The sequence below is a fragment of the Gadus chalcogrammus genome, chromosome 8 (assembly GCF_026213295.1).
Source record: "Gadus chalcogrammus isolate NIFS_2021 chromosome 8, NIFS_Gcha_1.0, whole genome shotgun sequence".
Lineage (NCBI taxonomy): Eukaryota > Metazoa > Chordata > Actinopteri > Gadiformes > Gadidae > Gadus > Gadus chalcogrammus.
In genome coordinates this window covers 3,067,372-3,086,395 of record NC_079419.1, presented here as the reverse complement: position 1 = coordinate 3,086,395, position 19,024 = coordinate 3,067,372, and the positions used below count along the sequence as shown (strand labels likewise).

General features: G+C 46.0%; 4 protein-coding genes across 6 annotated transcripts in view; 2 read left to right on the top strand and 2 right to left on the bottom strand.

Annotated features, from left to right (window-relative positions):
* Positions 1-5: 5 nt before the first annotated feature.
* dnaaf6 (dynein axonemal assembly factor 6) lies at positions 6-3,890 on the bottom strand. 3 transcript variants are annotated; one of them, XM_056596032.1, is made up of 7 exons: positions 2,957-3,890; positions 2,558-2,691; positions 2,363-2,435; positions 2,018-2,123; positions 1,569-1,665; positions 764-849; positions 6-349 (listed from the first exon to the last, which is right to left on the bottom strand). In XM_056596032.1, exons 2-7 carry the CDS (start codon positions 2,648-2,650, stop codon positions 220-222), a joined length of 585 nt encoding a protein of 194 aa, XP_056452007.1. In that variant the 5' UTR covers positions 2,651-2,691; positions 2,957-3,890; the 3' UTR covers positions 6-219. The 3 variants fall into 3 exon arrangements, with proteins under 3 accessions (XP_056452007.1, XP_056452008.1, XP_056452006.1); XM_056596033.1 differs by having other exon boundaries at positions 2,558-2,638; XM_056596031.1 differs by having other exon boundaries at positions 2,558-3,890.
* Positions 2,947-3,764, top strand: apooa (apolipoprotein O, a). Its single transcript, XM_056596034.1, has one exon. The coding sequence runs from the start codon at positions 3,039-3,041 to the stop codon at positions 3,576-3,578; it is 540 nt and encodes a 179-aa protein (XP_056452009.1). The 5' UTR covers positions 2,947-3,038; the 3' UTR covers positions 3,579-3,764.
* A 111-nt stretch (positions 3,891-4,001) lies between the features above and the next one.
* eif3f (eukaryotic translation initiation factor 3, subunit F) lies at positions 4,002-8,921 on the bottom strand. The gene is made up of 8 exons (XM_056596028.1): positions 8,792-8,921; positions 8,357-8,427; positions 7,834-7,913; positions 7,337-7,474; positions 6,886-6,977; positions 6,570-6,706; positions 5,043-5,156; positions 4,002-4,172 (listed from the first exon to the last, which is right to left on the bottom strand). Exons 1-8 carry the CDS (start codon positions 8,901-8,903, stop codon positions 4,095-4,097), a joined length of 822 nt encoding a protein of 273 aa, XP_056452003.1. The 5' UTR covers positions 8,904-8,921; the 3' UTR covers positions 4,002-4,094.
* Positions 8,922-9,344: 423 nt separating this feature from the next.
* Positions 9,345-19,024, top strand: part of LOC130387168 (G protein-activated inward rectifier potassium channel 3-like) — a 12,285-nt gene continuing 2,605 nt past the window's right edge. Inside the window, exons 1-4 of the mRNA XM_056596164.1 lie at positions 9,345-9,774; positions 10,950-11,632; positions 15,468-15,681; positions 17,795-17,996. Of these exons, the coding sequence (XP_056452139.1) occupies positions 11,215-11,632; positions 15,468-15,681; positions 17,795-17,996 (834 nt within the window). The 5' untranslated portion in view covers positions 9,345-9,774; positions 10,950-11,214. The remainder of the gene's footprint in view (positions 9,775-10,949; positions 11,633-15,467; positions 15,682-17,794; positions 17,997-19,024) is intronic.

Here is a 19,024-nt window from a genome sequence, read left to right as displayed (position 1 = left end):
CCATTTATTAGGACTTGTTACACATCATCAACACAAAAATAGGCACCTTTCACAATTATTCTCATAAAGTGTTATGGGTTTCATTGCATGACCAAACATTTCGGGCCTTTCGACCCATCCTTTATACTTTCGTGAAATATACATACATCATTTTCTAAATATAGCATTTACTAGCATTTCCTTGCGTGTAAAACCACTAATGAGAACCACTTTCAATAGTTATTGCAAGTTTATAGAGTCCATGGGCCGGTTCATCAATAGAGATACCTCCAGCACCTCTCTATCGCTGAAGAACTGAGCCTTCCCTTCATGGCAGTGGATTGGATGGGGAAGATGAAGACCCAGTTTACTGAAGGGAGAACCGAAATAGAAAATCATCAAAATCATACAATACCATCGTATGACAGGGTCCTAGCTGTGATATCTGACAGCTATGGAAGCTAATGCATGCACAATACGTGATTGCCAGATGGTACCGTCTGTATGAAAGACCACATGAAGCTCAGTCAGAACAGTGTACTTTATAGAACGTAGTAAATGAGTCGATACTGTCTCCTTTTTTCGTGAACATTCTAAATCATTACATCATAATTATAGATTTATCTTCTTGCAATTACAACCTAGAAGCAATTTAGAATGAGGTAATTTCCAACGATTTCTGACCAAACTCTGAATGTGTGAACATCTTTTGTTTTTTACATTTTTCATAATGGTAATGGAATCCTATGTTTGCTACATTTTCTAACTGCTAAAGCGCCCTTACTATTTTGGCGTCCTCAGATCAAGGAACTTCTCCTTAACGTCCAGGACAACATCTGTTGCTTTGGTTTCTGGTAGTTTGATTTTTATCTGAGAGAGAAGTGGGCAGACATAACAGTATAGTTACAGTATAATACTTAATATGCGTTAATCAAGTAATTTCCCCCCCCCACACCCCCAAAACAGGGTTGTTTTCAGACGACTTTTATTAGACAGATCATGCATAAAACATCTGTAAAAGAGTGTGTGTGTGTGTGTGTGTGTGTGTGTGTGTGTGTGTGTGTGTGTGTGTGTGTGTGTGTGTGTGTGTGTGTGTGTGTGTGTGTGTGTGTGTGTGTGTGTGTGTGTGTGTGTGTGGGGGACAGCCTGTGGCCTCCACCTGCAGAGGGCGAGAGAAAGATGTGTTTCGTGAAGCCCATGAAACACACTATCGTACTCTTAAGCACTCAGAGATAAAGGTCATTGCTACTAGCTGGAGGGCCACAAGATTTGTGCCTCGGGCTCAAATTTGCAGATACTTCAGAGCCAGAAGAATCGCTGAAAAAAAATAACAAGAGAGAATAACATGACTTGCAGAATTGTTATCCCCTTGGTGATTGGTTTAGGTGGAAGCTGCTCCGCCCATTTTCTGATGAACGGCACCGACCGAAATCACGTCAGAATGAATTATGTGAAACCATAATATTCAGGATGATTGTCCGGCTGGGGTGCATGGCTGGTTATGGCTAAGTACACCAGCTGGTGGTAAAATAAAGGCCCTTAAACAGAATCCTGAGAGAGAAAGCACCAGGATGGGCTGGTGTTCTTACCTTCATGGCCTCACATTTCATGGACGATGGGTCCTTCCCACTGAGCCCCAAGAAGACGTCTTCTGTCCCCACATTCTGCTTCAGTATTATTTCATACCTGCACAGATTCATACAAACACACACACACGCACAGCGCAACACACAAAGTTACAGTAAGATGATAGAAACCAAAGCTTAACCCACGCAACCACATTATGATAAACATAGTTTTGTCTCGTGTGACTGACTCATGTCTAGATGACCATAGAATATTGTGTACATTTCAAAGGTCTTGTATATTTCGGAGGCTGTCATATGTTGTGATGCATGTTTATTTAGCATAAATTTGATTACAATTTGCAAATCTTTAATAATCAATGAGACAGTTGGTCGTATTATATTAGAGCGTGTGAGATCATTTTCAGTAGCATGTCTTTAAAGTATATTCCAATGTGGCCAGGTTGTCTTACTCTGGCTGTGGTCGTGGATCTGCCAAGTCATCATAGTGGGAGCCCTCAGCTACCTCCTCCTCACTCCATATATCTTTACTGTCCTTCTTTATGTAAGCACTGGACCCTGTCGGTTTGGAGAAACGTATGCAATTTTTTTTTTGTGAAATTATAAATCGTCTATATTTTGTTTGTCTATATATCTTTGTTTGATCCCTACAAGAGTTATATTCACCTATATCAGGGGAGTAGATAACTAAAATGTTTCTTAATGAAATAACAAAATACATAACCTAAAGGACAATGTAAAGCACAAATAAACAAATAGTAACACATTTCCATTTTTTCTCGAACATCAGAAATTACCGTGTGGCTCAGTGCTGGTTTTGGGTGGGGGACCAATGTCTCCCGGTCCAATATGTGCACCACCTCTCACATTCTGTAATAAGCAGTTATGGTTTGTTATTATTTTGGATTATGCCAAAAAAGCTTTAATGTTCACCAGTGTTTGCTGTTTGCGCTTAGGCAGGAAAGGTTTAGCACGCTTGCTCTGTGGCTTACTTTGGGATCCTCTTCTTCGTCACCCTGTTGAGTCGACAGCATGCTAGAAAGAGCCTGCATACTCTCAAATGATGATAATCCCTGTAACTCCATTCCCACCGCAAACAGACTTCTTAAAATACTAAACGACCACGCTGGTAAAAAAAAAATAAGCAACCCCAATAATGATTGTGTTGCTCCTTGCCGTTACCAAGGAGACGCAAGTTTCCTGGCTGCCATGGAAACCAAATGTACGTCACTGCCTCATTTAATAAAAAGATCCTCAAAGAAACTATTGTTTTTTTAATTCATTAGTTTGTTTCGCTCTGTACACTCCTATTTAATTATTCATATACGTTTGAAGGTATTTCTTAAACTAGCGATATAATCACTTAGTGCCTTTTGTACTTGCCCACTCACCGTACTTGGAGGAACGCAAGGACCCGGGGACTACACCGCTCGGATCAGGCTCAAGGTGACAGGCACCACTACTACAACTCAAATGCTGCCCGCCGTGTTCGCTACCACAGAGGACAACAAACCAGTCCCCATAGTGGTAGACAGAGATGCCCTATCTCTGTACACTACCCCAAAAGAAACGTTCAACTATGTGGAGACGGAGGCAGGCAAATTGGAGAGCGGTATCGCCGGCATAAGGACGTCCCTGGAGCCTTACTCGGCATGGTGTCAAGACGTCTATGGAAACATAAGACCCAAAGTTCAGCGGGTCACCCGCTTTGGAAACGAGGTCTGTGCTTATTTAAGACAGCCACCGGATGGTTTCTACCCCCGAGCTGGAATCATTGGTTTCGCCGGTGTGGTGGGATTTTTTCTTGCAAGAGGATCTAGAATAAAAAGGGTAATCTACCCTGCCGGCCTGATTGCCATTGGTTCGACCCTCTACTACCCGGAACAAGCGGTGGCGATCGGGAAGTCCACAGGGGACTCCGTGTACGACTGTGCTCTCCAGGGTTATGTTGCCCTTGATAAGTTGGTGAGGCCCGGGAAAAAACAGAACAGCCCTTCGGACCCCAAACCATGATCACAGACTTGCGACGAATTCCGAGTCGACATGCTGCAGGATAACTTTGATTTATCGATCGATGTACTAACTATACTGACTCGTCTGTCTTGCTTTTGCATTAAATGTCTGAGGTGGGATACTGCCTCTGTCAAGGGCTTTAAACTTGATTAAATTATTTCAGATATATATATATATATATATAATATTTATCTACTCTTAATAAAATCTTAATTTCACAGTTTACACTTGCGTCAATTATTTCAGCATCATCAAGTTCAAATGTCAATAAAGCAGAATATCACTGTTCAAATTACATGAAACTATTCATTCTGTTCGAAGTTAGTCTATTTAAGATTAACATTCATCCTAGCAGTCAAACAACCAAAGTCGACTGCATGTACTTCACATTATAAACAAACGGAACAATGTCATACATACGTGGATGTTTAATATCTTTATTTACCTCATCACGAAAAAGTATACAAAATTTAAATTATTAACCATTCCAAAAAAAAAAAGTTATTCTTCCAACTTTTACAGAAGCACCAGCTTCTCATTCAGGGCGATTTGAGCTTGGGTGAGGTTGGACAAATAGGTCACCATCAACAGGTCCTGAAACACAGAAAGCACAGACGGGTTTAACTCTTAAGGTACGGCCACACTGAATGCGTTACGGTCATTGTGTGTCACAAAAATGGTTGCACGCGCCTACGCAGCTAGATGAGCCCGCCTAAAGCGTATTTTCCCCAGCAACTTTTCTTTTGCTCCACAAACATGGCTGAGATCACCAGCCATGTTTACTGTATTTGTTGTGGGAGTTCGAGGAGAGTAGGAAACCCAAACGCTGTCGTGTTTGGGTGCATCCTCCGTAGGCGCTCACAGCTGGGGGAGTTCAACCACCCTCCTCCAGGAACTCCGCCTGGATGACGGCCGATTCCAGGTGTATTTTGGGTTGACTGGGGCCATGTTCGATGACCTGCTAGCCCGGGTTGGTGCCAGGATCTCCCGTCAGGACACCAAGTACAGGCGCTCCATATCTGCTGCGGAGCGCCTGTCTTCCGTCTCTCTGCCAGTGACGTCGGTTCAAGCTCAACGCTGATTGGCTATCGCGGCTAAGCGTCGCGCGAAAAATATTTCTACCCGCGTAACGCGTTCAGTGTGGCTGTCCTTTTAGACTCATAAAGACTGTAGAACCATCTCACTGTGGGCAACAGTAACGAAAGCATGAGATGTACTATACTGGCCTACAACCTCATAATAGATGTACAAAACCGGTCAGTTATTGCAGCGTTTACTCAATACTAATATTGGAAAAAATGAAATAAACATGTTACGTTTGAGTAAGTTGCCTGACCTCAAGCACTGCTTGATTTCACTGCCACTTCTTCCTGCACTCACATGCGGCTTAACACATCGCAGTGTGGGAAATAGAAAGCTAGATACTATAAATATTGGCACAGGTGAAAACACGCCAACACTCACGTTGATGTTGGAGTTCAGCATGGTCTCAAAGTCCTCTGCCGAGATGGTGGGCACCTTGTTGATCAGGTCCATCAGGAAGCGGCCCACGCTGTTGTCTGCTGTCGCCTTGCCAGACTGAGGAAGCATATCAACAACTCGACTCAGCCACCGGCACAACGAGGATTCTGATTGGTTATCGTTTTGTGAATGAACCGTTTGTTTTGTGAATGAACCATTGTTTTACTTCTTACTCCATTGTGCTTGTACATAGCTAGGTCAGGCCAACTAGATTCATGAGTGTTTGTGAACATATCTAGCATTTATGTTACATTGATACCGCTTTACTAATACACTTTAACAGCTTATTGACAAGATAAATACTGATGGGTTTTAAAGAGCTGAGTAATAGGAGCCTGACATCCCCAGACTAATTAGCGAATGTGTCATTTCTATTTCCAAAGGTCACCGACCAAAATGCCTCTAGACACAATTTGATAGACCTACGGCCAATCAGACCATGGTAACATGCGACACATCAAAAGCACCCAACTTTGTTGTTGATTAAAATGCCTCGAAGGCGGTCCGAAAGGGCGCTCCTCTCTGAAGTCATCATATCAAACCCGCCCCAAATTAGACTAAATGTTGTGATTGGCCTGTCCCGGGCCGGGTCTGCTGGAAATGTTACTGAACTGAAGGGGGGGGGGGAAAGGTTTATTATTAGCTACCCTAGTTTTTGCTATGGCTATGCGTTCAGCATGGCATTGCTGCAAATGTACCTTTCCTAGACCTTGTGGCAAAAAAGTTCAGCTTTTCCCCCCAAATCCGGTCCGCGTTGTTCAGCACACCTAGCGCACACTGTGTGTGTGGTAATTTGACTATTTTCTACTCAGGTTTTGTGTGTGTTGCTTTTATATATAATGTTATATTGTTTACACTCTTGTTGTTCAAGAACAGAGCACTGATGCCAATTCAGTGTGTGTGTGGTAATTTGACTATTTATTATTTTGTCTATTTTGTGTTTATTTAACCCTGAATAAACAGGTCAGCTTCTCATTACCAACTATTGTGGATTATTCAAACTAACCTAATTAAGTTGGCTAGTTGTTCTTAAGAGTAAAACCCTTTTCAACATGAGTAGTACAACAAAATAAGTAAATATCTTTAATCTTTAATACATGCTTGGATCGGCCGGTATCGGCCGATGCTAAAAGCTACAATATCGGTATCGGATCGGAAGTGCAAAAAGCTGGATCGGGACATCCCTACATAGGAGCACATCAATAAACAAACAAAAGGAAATGCAAAGTAAAGGTGTCGATGCCTTTTTGCAGATACCAAGGTGGAGAGGCTTATGCATCGTGCATAGTATTGTTAAGAGGCACTCCCCATACTACTCCCTTCTATGTAATTCGATTGACCTGATGTTATGCTGACTGCGGTGGCTCTGAACCTACAAAAAATGTACAAAGCCCTTCACAGTGATTTGCGTCACACCACATCTTCTCGTTCTCGGTGACACTCTTTTGTTCCCTGTTCGAAGGTACTTACCAGCACATCCTCAATGTAGGTGAGAACGGTGGCGAGCATGTCCTGCACCCTGGAGGCCGAGCCGCCCACCTGCGACAGGTCCGAGGTCAGGCCCTTGGTGCGGCTGGGAGTCACGCGAGTCCTCTGCAGGAGGTCAACTGGAACACACAGCACTAGCGCATGACAACCCCGCCTAGCCTACAATGTCATTATCGTCCGATAACCTGAGTAGACTTCTGTCTAAGTTAATGCATGTGTCGCACGCCTGGTGGTCCAAGTATACTTTATTTTAAAGCAGCTTTAGTGGAAAAGAGGCATTGGTGTTTGGCGTTCTTACCGCCTATCCTCTCGGTGTCGTAGTAGATGTATTTCACACTCAGTGGGGTGAACATCACGCCGACCGTCTTGCCTGGCACGCCCATCTGAGCGCTGTACCAAAACAACGATAAGAAGATGCCTCATTAATCCCATGAGGGAACTCCAGGTGATACAGAAGCACTTACAGAAAAGAGAAACTGTTCAAATATGGGGTTAGAATTAAATGAGATGTGAAATATATAAAATACAGCTGGGGTTGAAAGAGCAGTAAAATAAATAATAGAAAATACATCGTTTTACAAGCTCTATGAATTAGTCATGGTCTGGTTACATTAACGCAATATAGACAAAATAAGGCTATATATTTAAATGATCAATTTCAACATTTCGGAAAACAAACAGTCCCTTCAGATGCATTCATTGAACATCTAAAAACAAATGGCGACCACTTCACAGTGAGAGGGACGTACCTGACGTAGGCGCGGATGTTCATCTTGCCGCTCTGCAGGGCGGTGTCCACGGTGAGGTGGATTGGGTTGGTGGCCTCTCGGCTGTAGTACTCATGGATCAGCACCGAGTGCTCCGTGATGTCAAACCCGGTGGCGTACCTGTTCAAAATAGGTCACAGTTTTATGGGATGCAGTAGAATGATTAGGGTCCCTACACATAATCAATCATCCACAACTTAGTTAGCATACCGGGAGTTTATTAACAAAAAAACAGACTTTGAGTCTGTGCCTAAGCCATTTAGGCTGTTGCATTGCTCCGGGCCACTTTGGGCAAACCCTATACTCGATTATCAACGCCCTGTCAGAAAGCCCTGTCTGGAGGGTTTATTTTATGGGTTTTCATGCCAAAAGGACCCTGGGTTCAATTTTCGCCGGAATTATAGTTTACGTTAAAAAACAGGGATAACACAATGTATTTTTACTCCTTTAAAGTTTTGCAGACAAAGCCTTTTTCTCACCATCCAATGATGACCTCGCTGGGCGACACCCTCTTGTGGAGCTCGTACATGTTCTTGGCGAACTCCATGTCCACAGCAACCTGTAGTTAAGAGAATTGGCATGGCGGTTTCCAAATTACATTCATAAAAACATTAAGCAACTTAACGCCCACTGATAAGGTGATTGACGCGCCTCCCCTCTTAGTTATCTGGCAATAAAAGTTAGAAAGACCACTGCCATTTTCGAAGTATAGCAATGCTAATTATTATGTTGCAAGATTGTCTAGTCATTAATCGTGAAATATTTTTTCATATGGGAAGACTGTTTGATAACAGCGTTTCTCATGCAAGACGTGGCAAAACAAACTGACAATTCGTTTGCCTAGTGCCGGTATATTTAGGTTTAACCTTATTCCTATTTTAAAGTATTACAACTCATGAGTACTCCTAACGTTATTCGGCGGAGTATCGCCAAAATTAACTCCCATAATGCATTCTGATGTAAAACCACAATACAGTTACTAATCATTTAGCAATAACGTACCTCATCCTCCGACTCATTGTGGGGGACAGAGAAGCAGTTGGTCACCTCCACAGAGTGCTTCTCGATGGTGCCTGAGAGGACAGTGGCGATAGCATCTATTAGTATGGCTCAACTCGCCCTACCGGCTAACTGGTTACACAATTGCAGGTGGATACAGCCACACGATTGACCCCTAAATCCCACTAAGCTATACAAAAGAGTAGCTCTAGAAGTGTTGGTTTGACGGCAGACTTGTTTCGCATTTAACAAATAACGTTAAACAGCTGTTACTAGGTATTGTTAGCTCGGATCTGCTAACTGGCCGTCCAGATGTACTGCACTGAAACGGGAGAACATGCGTTAGCAAGTGAGCTAATGCCTGCTAGCTGCCCATCACTTATTACCACCGTTCCCGGTCTGCCAGAAGCCCGTTCTTTAAACAATTTTAACGTTTACCTAATAATGTTCCGATGACACGGCTAGCCCCCTCATTTCGACGCTCGTAAGAGTCGCCGATGGAAGCAAGAACAACAGGGTGAATTTTCACCGCTGGACCGTACACGGACATCTTGAAAGAGGAAGACGAACCGTAGCGAATGTTTTGATTGGTGGGACAAAGTGTGGGGAGAAATGGTTAGACTGCCGCCTAGCGGCCGGAGTGCAATTAAACTATCGTTTAATAATCGTGATTATGAAACAGTGCAGTTTCGACTGGGTTGATCAGGTATAGGCCATGTATTAGGACTTCTCTCAGAGATTAAAGCACATTGAAATTGTGGGTTTGTTTTTAGAAATATGGAAAAACGACTGGGGTAACTGATCACCCATACAAATATGAAACACACATGTATAGGCAAAAACATTACTATTCCAAATTGTCAACAATAAGTAACTTATTAATGAATGAACAAATATTATACTGACGAAATGTAGATAAACTCCCATAAACGTGACGGCAGTAATATTCCTAGGGGCTGGGTCTGTGACAGCATCCCCCAGTCCTTCGTACCTGCGCAGCTGCCGGCGAGGTTCTCGTCTCAGATGAGGGGAACGATGCTCTCCACGGTTATCGCGTGACCACCATTTATCACATTTGGAGCCGGGCACAGGTTGTAGCCCACTGAGCCTGCCATTATTAATCAGCCTGCTCTTTTTCTACCTTTTCAATATTTATTTATTTACTCATTTGGGGATTTCCCGGATTTTAAAAAACAAAAAAACAGAGCGGTCGCTTGTGCGATTGCCTTTGTTTCCTGGAGAAGCGGACAGGGGGGGCTGAACCGTGATGCTGCAGCGCTCGCCCACCCGAACAGAGCGCTGGTAAACAGAAGACATGGATGTCATTGACGGGAAAGTGGCCATTCCTGTTCGCTCTCACCTCACATCGTCCGTTGTTGAACGATAGGCTCTCCTCTGCATGGTGTTTCGCTGCTGAACAGGTAAGCTATTCAGGCCTTTGGGTACCTTGCTAATAATGCGCGCGTGCGTGTGTGTGCGTGCGTGTGTTTGCGTGTGTGATTGTGTAAGCGTGTGTCTGTATTCGTGCATGTGTGTGTGCGTGTGTGTGTGTATGTACAATAACGTGCTTGTTAATGTACTGGGTTGTCTGACATACAAGGTGACTTTACGTGTTTATTTTTATACATCTATCATGCGTAATAATGCGTCATGCTGATCGTCGATACCAGTTTCCCCAGAACGCCTCCCATTGCTTATCAATGGCCTTATATCTTCAAAGGCAACTCAATTGGAGTGGCCAGTGGCTTTATCAGTCTATTTCAGACCCCCTGAGGATTATATAAGCAGAGACAAACCTCATGAGCAAATTAAAACACAAATCAAAACAATTAAACAATATGTAAATAACGCGCTGGATTACTCGCTTACACACACACACACACACACACACACACACACACACACACACACACACACACACACACACACACACACACACACACACACACACACACACACACACACACACACACACACACACACACACACACACACACACTCTTTCGCACACGCACTTAAATTAGACTGCCTGACCTACTGCTCTTAATCAAACATGCAACACTGGAAGCACTATATACTATATATAATACTATTACAATAGTACTATATTTAGTACTATTGTAATAGTATTATATCTAGTACTATAATAGTACTATAATATTATAATAGTACTCAAGATAAAAGTACTCAAAGTACTATTCTTATTCAGCATATGTTTTCCTCACTACCTCTCTGCCAGGGGACCCAACGAATGGTTTAGTCCTCATCTCTTCTAACAGTCATTTTTACTCTTTATCGTTCGTTTACTCACTCCCTTACGCATGCATGGTTCGTCGATGGGCTCATAGAAGTGCTGAATTTGCACAGACGTACGTAGGTGTAGTAGTTCATTTCCAGAAGGACAAGTCAGCATGCGGCAGTCTCTTTGAGCTATGGAGCTCGCGGTAAGTGCCGCATGAGCGAGAGTCCTCCGAAAGAACCACATGTCATGGCATTAACCGATGAGGCGGGGGAATCGACATGACAGCAGCAGCACTTAATCAATGGCAACAATGTCAAATGACCCTGTGTCTCCGCCCCCTTTCTTATCTTCCAGGGCTCGCTTTCTAGGGAAACAAATGGTGCAAGCAGTGGCCGACGGACAGCTCCGGCCATAAAAGAGGACCATTAATAACACAATTATACACTTGAACACACACACAAAAGAACATACATATACAGAGAGAGAGAGCCACACACACACACGCACATACACGCACGGACCTACGCACCTACACACACACACACACACACAGAGCAACTGCCACGCTCAAGCACACACACACCCACACACACATACACTTACATACACACACGTCATAATGGCGCTAGAGAACTCTGTCTTCCACTCGCGTCCTGGGTCGCTCTCCTTGCCATTGGACGGAGAGAGGGGGCGAGTAGGAGAGGGGCCGGACCCCCCGGACTCCAAGGGGGAGTCCTCCGTCCTGCTCCCCGCCACCACCACCACCACCAGCACCACCCCCACCCCCACCAGCACTACCAGCACCCCCGCCCCCGTCCCGGGAGTCCTAAACCCCTCCCAGGATCTCGGCCACGTGGTTACCACGGAGACTGACCCATCGCCGGTGGAGGCGGGAGTGGAGGCGGAGGACGGGCCGCCCTTGGCCAAGGTCAAGAGGTCGTTCCAGTCCAAACTGGCCGAGCGGGAGCTCAACGCGAACACGCAGCAGCCCAAGAAGATCCGGGTGGTGGAGAAGGAGAGGGGTCGCTTCGGCTGGGGTGAGTGCCCCCCCCCCCCCCCCCCCACTGAGAGCATGGCCTGTTCACACACACACCCATCCTGGGCGGCATGTAGCTAGTGAGGAGTAGGAGTCGAGCGGTTTGGCCGGTAACCGCGAGGTTGCTAGTTCGATCCCCGGCTCCTCCTAGCTGGGTGGCGAGGTGTACCCGAGCGAGACGCCTCACCCTTAAATCTCCCGATGAGCTGACGACGCCGTGAATGTGTGCGTGAACGGGTGAACGTTGATAATATTGTAAAGCGCTTTTGTTGGCCCCTGGTTAAAAAAAAGCGCTAAATAAATGCAGTCCATTTACCGTCTTTTGAATGAACCAGCGGCTTCAGGTCCAGGGATTGGCCCATGAGACCCTCTTTGTCCCGCCTTAAAAGTTTTGCAGGCCCATCTTGCGTCTGTTTCTGCCCGCAATGTTTATTTTTCACCATCCCCAATTCATGCATGCCCATCGCACCCCACTGAGTGTTTCATCGGGGTTCGCCTTTACAACTCTGTAGGCTTGCAGTCTGTTTGCATATACCTCTAATTTATATACACCTTTCAAACCATTTAAGTCGTATCATCATATCAGTGAATATCTATATTTTGATGGGATATCTCCGATCACATATGCAACGCGTGTTGTCGAACCCCAAAGTTAAGCACTTGCTGCTGGCAACATCCCAGTTCAAGAATGTTCCAGGACGTGCAATCACCAAGTGGAGTGGAGTTCAGTACGGGGGGCTATAACGTTTGATTGGATATCATTAACACTTGATTTGCGACTTGGGTTTGGGTAGCCGCCTAATCCAACGTTATTTTCATGATCACTTGGTGCTTTGTGAAATAGACAGTAAGTAGTATGGTTAATGATACCCTCTGCAGTTTGAAGGTTTAAAGGCTGCACTGAGCGAAACTAAAGTATTGTTCTTTCATTTCCATATGAACATGAGGATTTATAGGAAAGAACATGTTGCACCATTCCCAGATGTTAGATATACCTCTTCTTAGCAAATAATGAAAGGTCCCGACTCCCCAGACTCTCATAAGCAAAGCTACTAATCTGTGTTGCATATGTACTTGATAACTTTCTGGACAATACATCTGTGATAAAGCAATACAGCTTTTTTCTTCCCTTTAGCCCGCATGTCCCACCGAAGGAATAGAGTCCTCGACTGACAATCAATCGGATCACGTATCTTTTTCTCTTTTCTCTCTCTCTCTCTGGCTCCAGTTCTGGCTCTCTCTTTCACTCTCTCCCCTCCACCCTCACCCTCTGTGTATTGGACTCACTGCATGGGGCACATGTGTGCACATCTGTTCTCTTCTCCTGACTGCAATAGTTGTGATAACCAACTCTTGGCACTTCCTCCACTGGCCTTCCGTTCCTTCTGACTGTGAGCTGACCTTTAAATGAATTAGAGCTGTTTCCCATCCCAGGCTTCCTTTCTCTTGTTTTCCTCAGGGACCAGACAATCCAGAATATTCTTTGCCGTTGTTCAATTTAATACAACTAGCAGGGCAGAAGCCTCCCCTCTCATGTTGTGTAACCTTCGTACAGAAGCAGCCAAAGTGGGGGCACTTAAAGAAGAGTCCAAATTTAGTAGTGGCATGTTGGATGCCGTCCCTATAATTTGTTGTGTGGCCCCTTCTCCCTCCCCTTATCTTTGGACACCGACGGTGAGTTAGGTTGACAGTGTTATTCCCGGGAAATATCTTAACAGCATATAAATTCCTCTATAATTCAGTTTAATTTTCAGACCTTTAAAGAACGGTGGAGCGTAGTCAAGGTGACGGAGCGATACACCACGCGGTCGACATGTTTGCGCGCCGACAATAGCCCGAGAAAAAAGCTTATCGATCGGCCCACCCGCCCATCAGCCCATTCATTAGACTGTCTTGTACTGCCAAAGAGGTCTCTCTCGCTCTCTCTCTCTCTCTCTCTCTCTCTCTCTCTCTCTCTCTCTCTCTCTGTCTCTGTCTCTGTCTCTGTCTCTGTCTCTGTCGCTCTCTCTCTCTGTCTCTGTCTCTCTCTCTCTCTCTCTCTCTCCCTCTCTCTCTCTCTCTCTCTCTCTCTCTCTCGCTCTGTCTCTCTCTGTCTCTCTGTCTCTCTGTCTCTCTCTCTCTCTCTCTCTCTCTCTCTCTCTCTCTCTCTCTCTCTCTCTCTCTCTCTCTCTAGACTACTAGAAACATAAACATCAATAGCAGGGTCATTGAGGCACAACTGGGCCCCTGTCGTCGGGCTCGAGGGTCAACACCAATTCACATCCCTCCTCCCCAATTAGAACATCAAAGGGATTTCTCTCTCGTTATCGTCGAGGCTGTAGCACACATATAAACCGCTTTAAAGCATACGTTTTATATATTTTCCAATCGTATGTCTGGGAAAGAACACTGTCAGAGTCTGCCTTTCCATGTCGGAAAGTGTGGGACACAGCGTTGATTAACTGTGTCCAGGATCGCCTACTGCTCAGGGAGACGTCTTGATTGACAATGCCGACAGCCAATGAGAAACGTGTCCTCACTTTCTTGTAAATGCATGTATCGGACGTTCGGGACGATCCAAACTGTGAAATAGTGCTTAGGAACGGAAAAGGCTTGAGACCATCTAGAGGCAAACCCGACCGTCAATCTGCATAATAATGGAATATTGGTCTTTAATAAATTCTATGTCAGTTGTCACCAATGTCACCCCCGCGGCTCTCTGTGGACCAGTTCTGCGCATTGAGCTATCTCCCTTTTTCAGAGTCTCGCTTCCACAGTATTAAAAGAAAAGCCTGTTTTTGATCGCAGGGGGTCTTAAAGAACATATCGCTCACGGTGGCGCCCTGCAAACTAGAGCAGGGCATTGTTCTCCTCACCGGCAAAGCAGCGGTGGAAACCGCATGATCCAGAGTCTAGCTCGGTGTCTGTCTCCTTTGAGGAAAGGTACCACTTGTTCCAAGGAGACACAGATAAAGATATCTTTTCTTCTTTTTTTTTCCCTCTCCCGTTACACTCCGGTGCTCCGTGGTATTCTCCCTTATTTGTTCTCCATCCGAGGTGCGTCGGCCTTGTATTTATTTATTTATTTATTTGAATTTCAACTGTCTATTTTTATTGCTTTTGCTTTCCTTGTGTCACTAGGCTGGCGGGCTGAGCACATATCTCCCTCTATCTTGCTCCTCTCTCTTGCACACCTTCTCCTGCTTCATGCCGCTAAGCTGCCTTCATCCCTTATCTTCCTCCACCGTTTGCAGCTTTAAGACCATCCTACCCCTTTTTCTTTTCAAAATCATCTTCACCCTGGCCTTCCGTCATGAAAAACAAAATAAAAAAAACGCACACCTACAAATAAAAGATATTCATTGCAGTACATTCCTAGTAATGCCCATGTCCTTCCTGTGGGTCCCCGGGGTTTGTAATAAACTCTTCCTCATCTTCCTCCTCCTCCTCTTTGCTATGGCGTATTCGCCAACAACAAGTACCAGCCAGCCATGCCAGTGGCCTCTTGAACACCAAGGCTCACCTCGAATCAAATCAAAAAACATTTACTGCAGCGCCTCAATACAAAAACCTTGAAATACTGATGCAGTGTTTCCTCATGAGGTGTAACAAACTCCCTTCCTCTTCCTCCTCCTCCTCCTCTTTCTCCTCCTCCCTCTTCCTGTTCCTGCTCCTCCTCTTCCTCCTGCTCCTCCTCCTCCTCCTGTCTCCTCCTCCTCCTCCTGCTCCTCCTCCTCCTCCCCCTCCTCCTCCTCCTGCTCCTCCTCTTCCTCCTCTTCCTCCTCCTCCTCCTCCTCCTCCTGCTCCTCCTCCTCCTCCTCCTCCTCCTCCTCCTCCTCTTCCTTTTGTCTCCCCAGGCCGTAAGCGCCGCAAGCGCCAGCGCTACGTGGAGAAGAACGGCCGCTGCAACGTCTCCCACGGCAACATGCGCGAGACCTACCGCTACCTGACGGACATCTTCACCACCCTGGTGGACCTCAACTGGCGCTGCTCGCTCTTCGTCTTCGTCATGGCCTACGCCGTCACGTGGCTCTTCTTCGGCGCCATCTGGTACCTCATCGCCTACGTCAGGTCAGTGGAGGTCGGGGATGGGGGGGGGGGGTTAGAGGAGGCGTGTGAGCGAGATGGCGCCGTGTTTGATATATTTTTCTTTTTATTTATCCATTTTAATTTTGGCGCCTTTCAAGTCAACCAAGGTCACCTTGCCTAAAGTAAAAAAAAGCATCAAATAACAACAACAAAGCGTGAAGTAACAGCGTCGAACATTATTCAAACCCAACATCGATCACCGGTCACTGTAGTGCAGTGACCGGACATGGTGGGTGCCAGTTTGCACAGGTGGGTTTTGAGTCTGGGTTTGAACGTTGTGATTGGAATCCGACTGTCTGAGAGCTGCGTAGTCTGGGGCAGCTGAAGGCTCAGGCCCCCGTGGTGATCACGCGCGGTTTGGGGATGTTGAGTACTCCAGCAGAGGGGACGAGGATGCGTTTCACGGTACATGCCGATGGATCGAGGTCCACACGGCCGCCGTTGACTTGGGGGTCCTGCTGTGAGGCAAGGCTAGGAAGACCTTGAAATGGTGCAGGATTTAGGATGTCTTCCTGGACGGATGTGTTTCAGCGTTATCAGTGAGCAAGTGACGCAATATGTAAAGTTGTTTCCTATTTCCTATTTATAATTTGGTCTTTTTTTATCAGTCGTTACTCCATGTAGCTCTTTTTCAATGCATCGTTTTGACAAATGATGCAATTGCCCATCTGATTTTCGCGAGTCTGTGTCCGTGCGCTGCTATTTTGACTGCTTTCTCTGCTTTGTGTGAAATATTGTGAACATTTCTCATCACACATCCTATGACTAATGTGTGCGAAACGCTTTTTCATAATCATTCCCTACAACTCGAAGCGGGCGTGCCGTGCTATTTCGGCTCAACAACTCGACCCCGTCGAAACCCAAACGAGTCAACAGTGCCAGAGTCTCAGCCGAACACACAGCCGTTACGAGCTCACGCAAATATGTCGACGCAAAGACGTGAATGTTACAGCAGCCGTTCGGGAGCGCGGGATACACCGACAGGGGGTCACCGTGGGAACGCGGCGTCAAGGACAACAGAGAAAAACACACACCGCTGCTCCCTAGTTGGCTCCCGGGCGGCGCCAAACACAGCCTTTGTTTGGACCTATTTTCTGCGCTCCTTTTTGGAACAAGGTCACGGTGACTGGAGCTTCACTGGAGTACACGCCCAAGTGAAGCCTCAAGGACATGGGCTGCAGGTTAACCCCTTCACTGCCCCTTCCCTGTTTCACATCAGTTATAAGCCGATACAACAAATGCATTCAATGGAAAATTGAGGGCTTCAAACTATACAACGATGCTCAATGAGAATTTATCTTATCTTATTATTTTAGCAAAATAGGCTGTATTGTTGTTTTGCAAATTGGGAGTTAAAGCTAGTCTGAGAACCAGAAGAATCTATGAGCTCATGTTTTATTTTCTCTGGTGTATGCGTCCGGCCCCCTTCCCCAAATATCCAGCAGATCTGGCCCGGGTCGGCCAATCACAGCCGCTCATCTGATATGGGACGGGTTTCATTCGATGACAGAGGAGCGATCTTTGGGAGCGCTGTTGAGCTATTTTCATAAACAACCCAGATGTGTCACATCTTTTGATGCTCTGATTGGTTGTAGGCCTACCCAGGCAAGGTAGAAACCCCTGACCAACCACGGTACAGATGTCCTGAGTGGCCGCAAGCTCTGTCAGCTCAAATCATATGTTCTCACAGCACATTTAACTCACTAATAGCAGAAGGGTGGCTATTCACTATCTAAATAATCACACTCAAATTATAGCTCTCGAGCTCTCCTTCCTATAGCCCTTCATTTAATGTATACTCTTTTGGAGTAGGATCATAGCACTTACTTCACATGATTCAAATAATGACCTTACTCAATGTTGGACTAATACAATAAAAGCAAAAGTCATTCCTTTTTGTTATTCTGTATTTCAGTATGTTAAGTAACTGGATAACAATCTATTATGGAGTACAACTGTGTTGGCCAGGACACAGTCCAGTGCCTGCCTGCTCACTAAATATAGCCCCTTATTTACACCCACTCTATTTATACCCTTCCTCGCCTCCCTCCTCTGCGTCTGTTTATCACCCCCCCCACCCCCCCGCTATCTTCAGGGGCGACCTGGACCACCTCGAGGACGAGCAGTGGACGCCGTGCGTCAACAACGTCAACGGCTTCATCTCGGCCTTCCTGTTCTCCATCGAGACGGAGACCACCATCGGCTACGGCCACCGCGTCATCACCGACCAGTGCCCCGTGGGCACCATCCTGCTGCTGCTGCAGGCCATCCTGGGCTCCATGGTCAACGCCTTCATGGTGAGCGGCCGGCCACGGGTCCCCGTGGTGGGCGGCCAATCAAAAGGGAGGGGAGGATAGGCCCCTCGTGGCGGGCGGCCAATCAGAGGGAGAGGAGAATAGCTCCTCGTGGTGGGCGGCCAATCAAAAAGGAGGGGAGGATAGGTCCTCGTGGTGGGCGGCCAATCAGAGGGAGAGGAGAATAGGTCCTCGTGGTGGGCGGCCAATCAGAGGGAGAGGAGAATAGGTCCTCGTGGCGGGCGGCCAATCAGAGGGAGAGGAGAATAGACCCTTGTGGTTGGTAGCCAATCAGAAGGAGAGCAGAATAGGCTATTGCGACGGGTAGCCAATTAGAGGGAAGGAGAATAGGTCCTTGTTGGCAGCCAATCAGAATGAGAGGAGAAAAGGCCCTCTTTGGAAGCAGCAAATCATTGAATTTGGTCTTTTTTGTGATGTTGCAAATAGAGTTGCTGTAATGCAAGATACATTTCGGGCTTGTCTGACAATAAAGTATTATCGAATCGTATCATATTGTAGAAGGAGAGGAGAATAGGCCCTCTTGGTGAGCAGCCCATCAAAAAGGAGGAGACAATGTGCCTTCACGGTGAGCAGCCAATCAAGGAGAGGAGAATACAGGCCAGTGGTGGGAGGCCCTCCCCAAACCAAATCCAGGGAGAGATGAACATAATGATTAATTAAACGTGGCAATAATTAATTCAGGTTAAGGGAAATAGTTACGTTTTTTTCTCATAATAGTTAAGAAATGCATCAGAAATTGTCAAAATGTGCCTACTGTTATGAGCATTTGACACGTAGAGAACCCTTATCTCACATCAGAACCCGACCCATTGGGTCCACTGCGTCAATCCACCGTCCGCCACACCCCCCACCTTGTTATCCCACATCCAAGTAGGTGTAAAACAAACCAAGATAAAAAAAGACTGTCCGAACTGATCTCTCTCTGGGGACTAGAGTTGAGTCGAGGTGGATGCAATCAATGTGTCTTTTTTTTGGTGCGAAAAAAAGTGTGTGCGAAACGGCGTACGGAG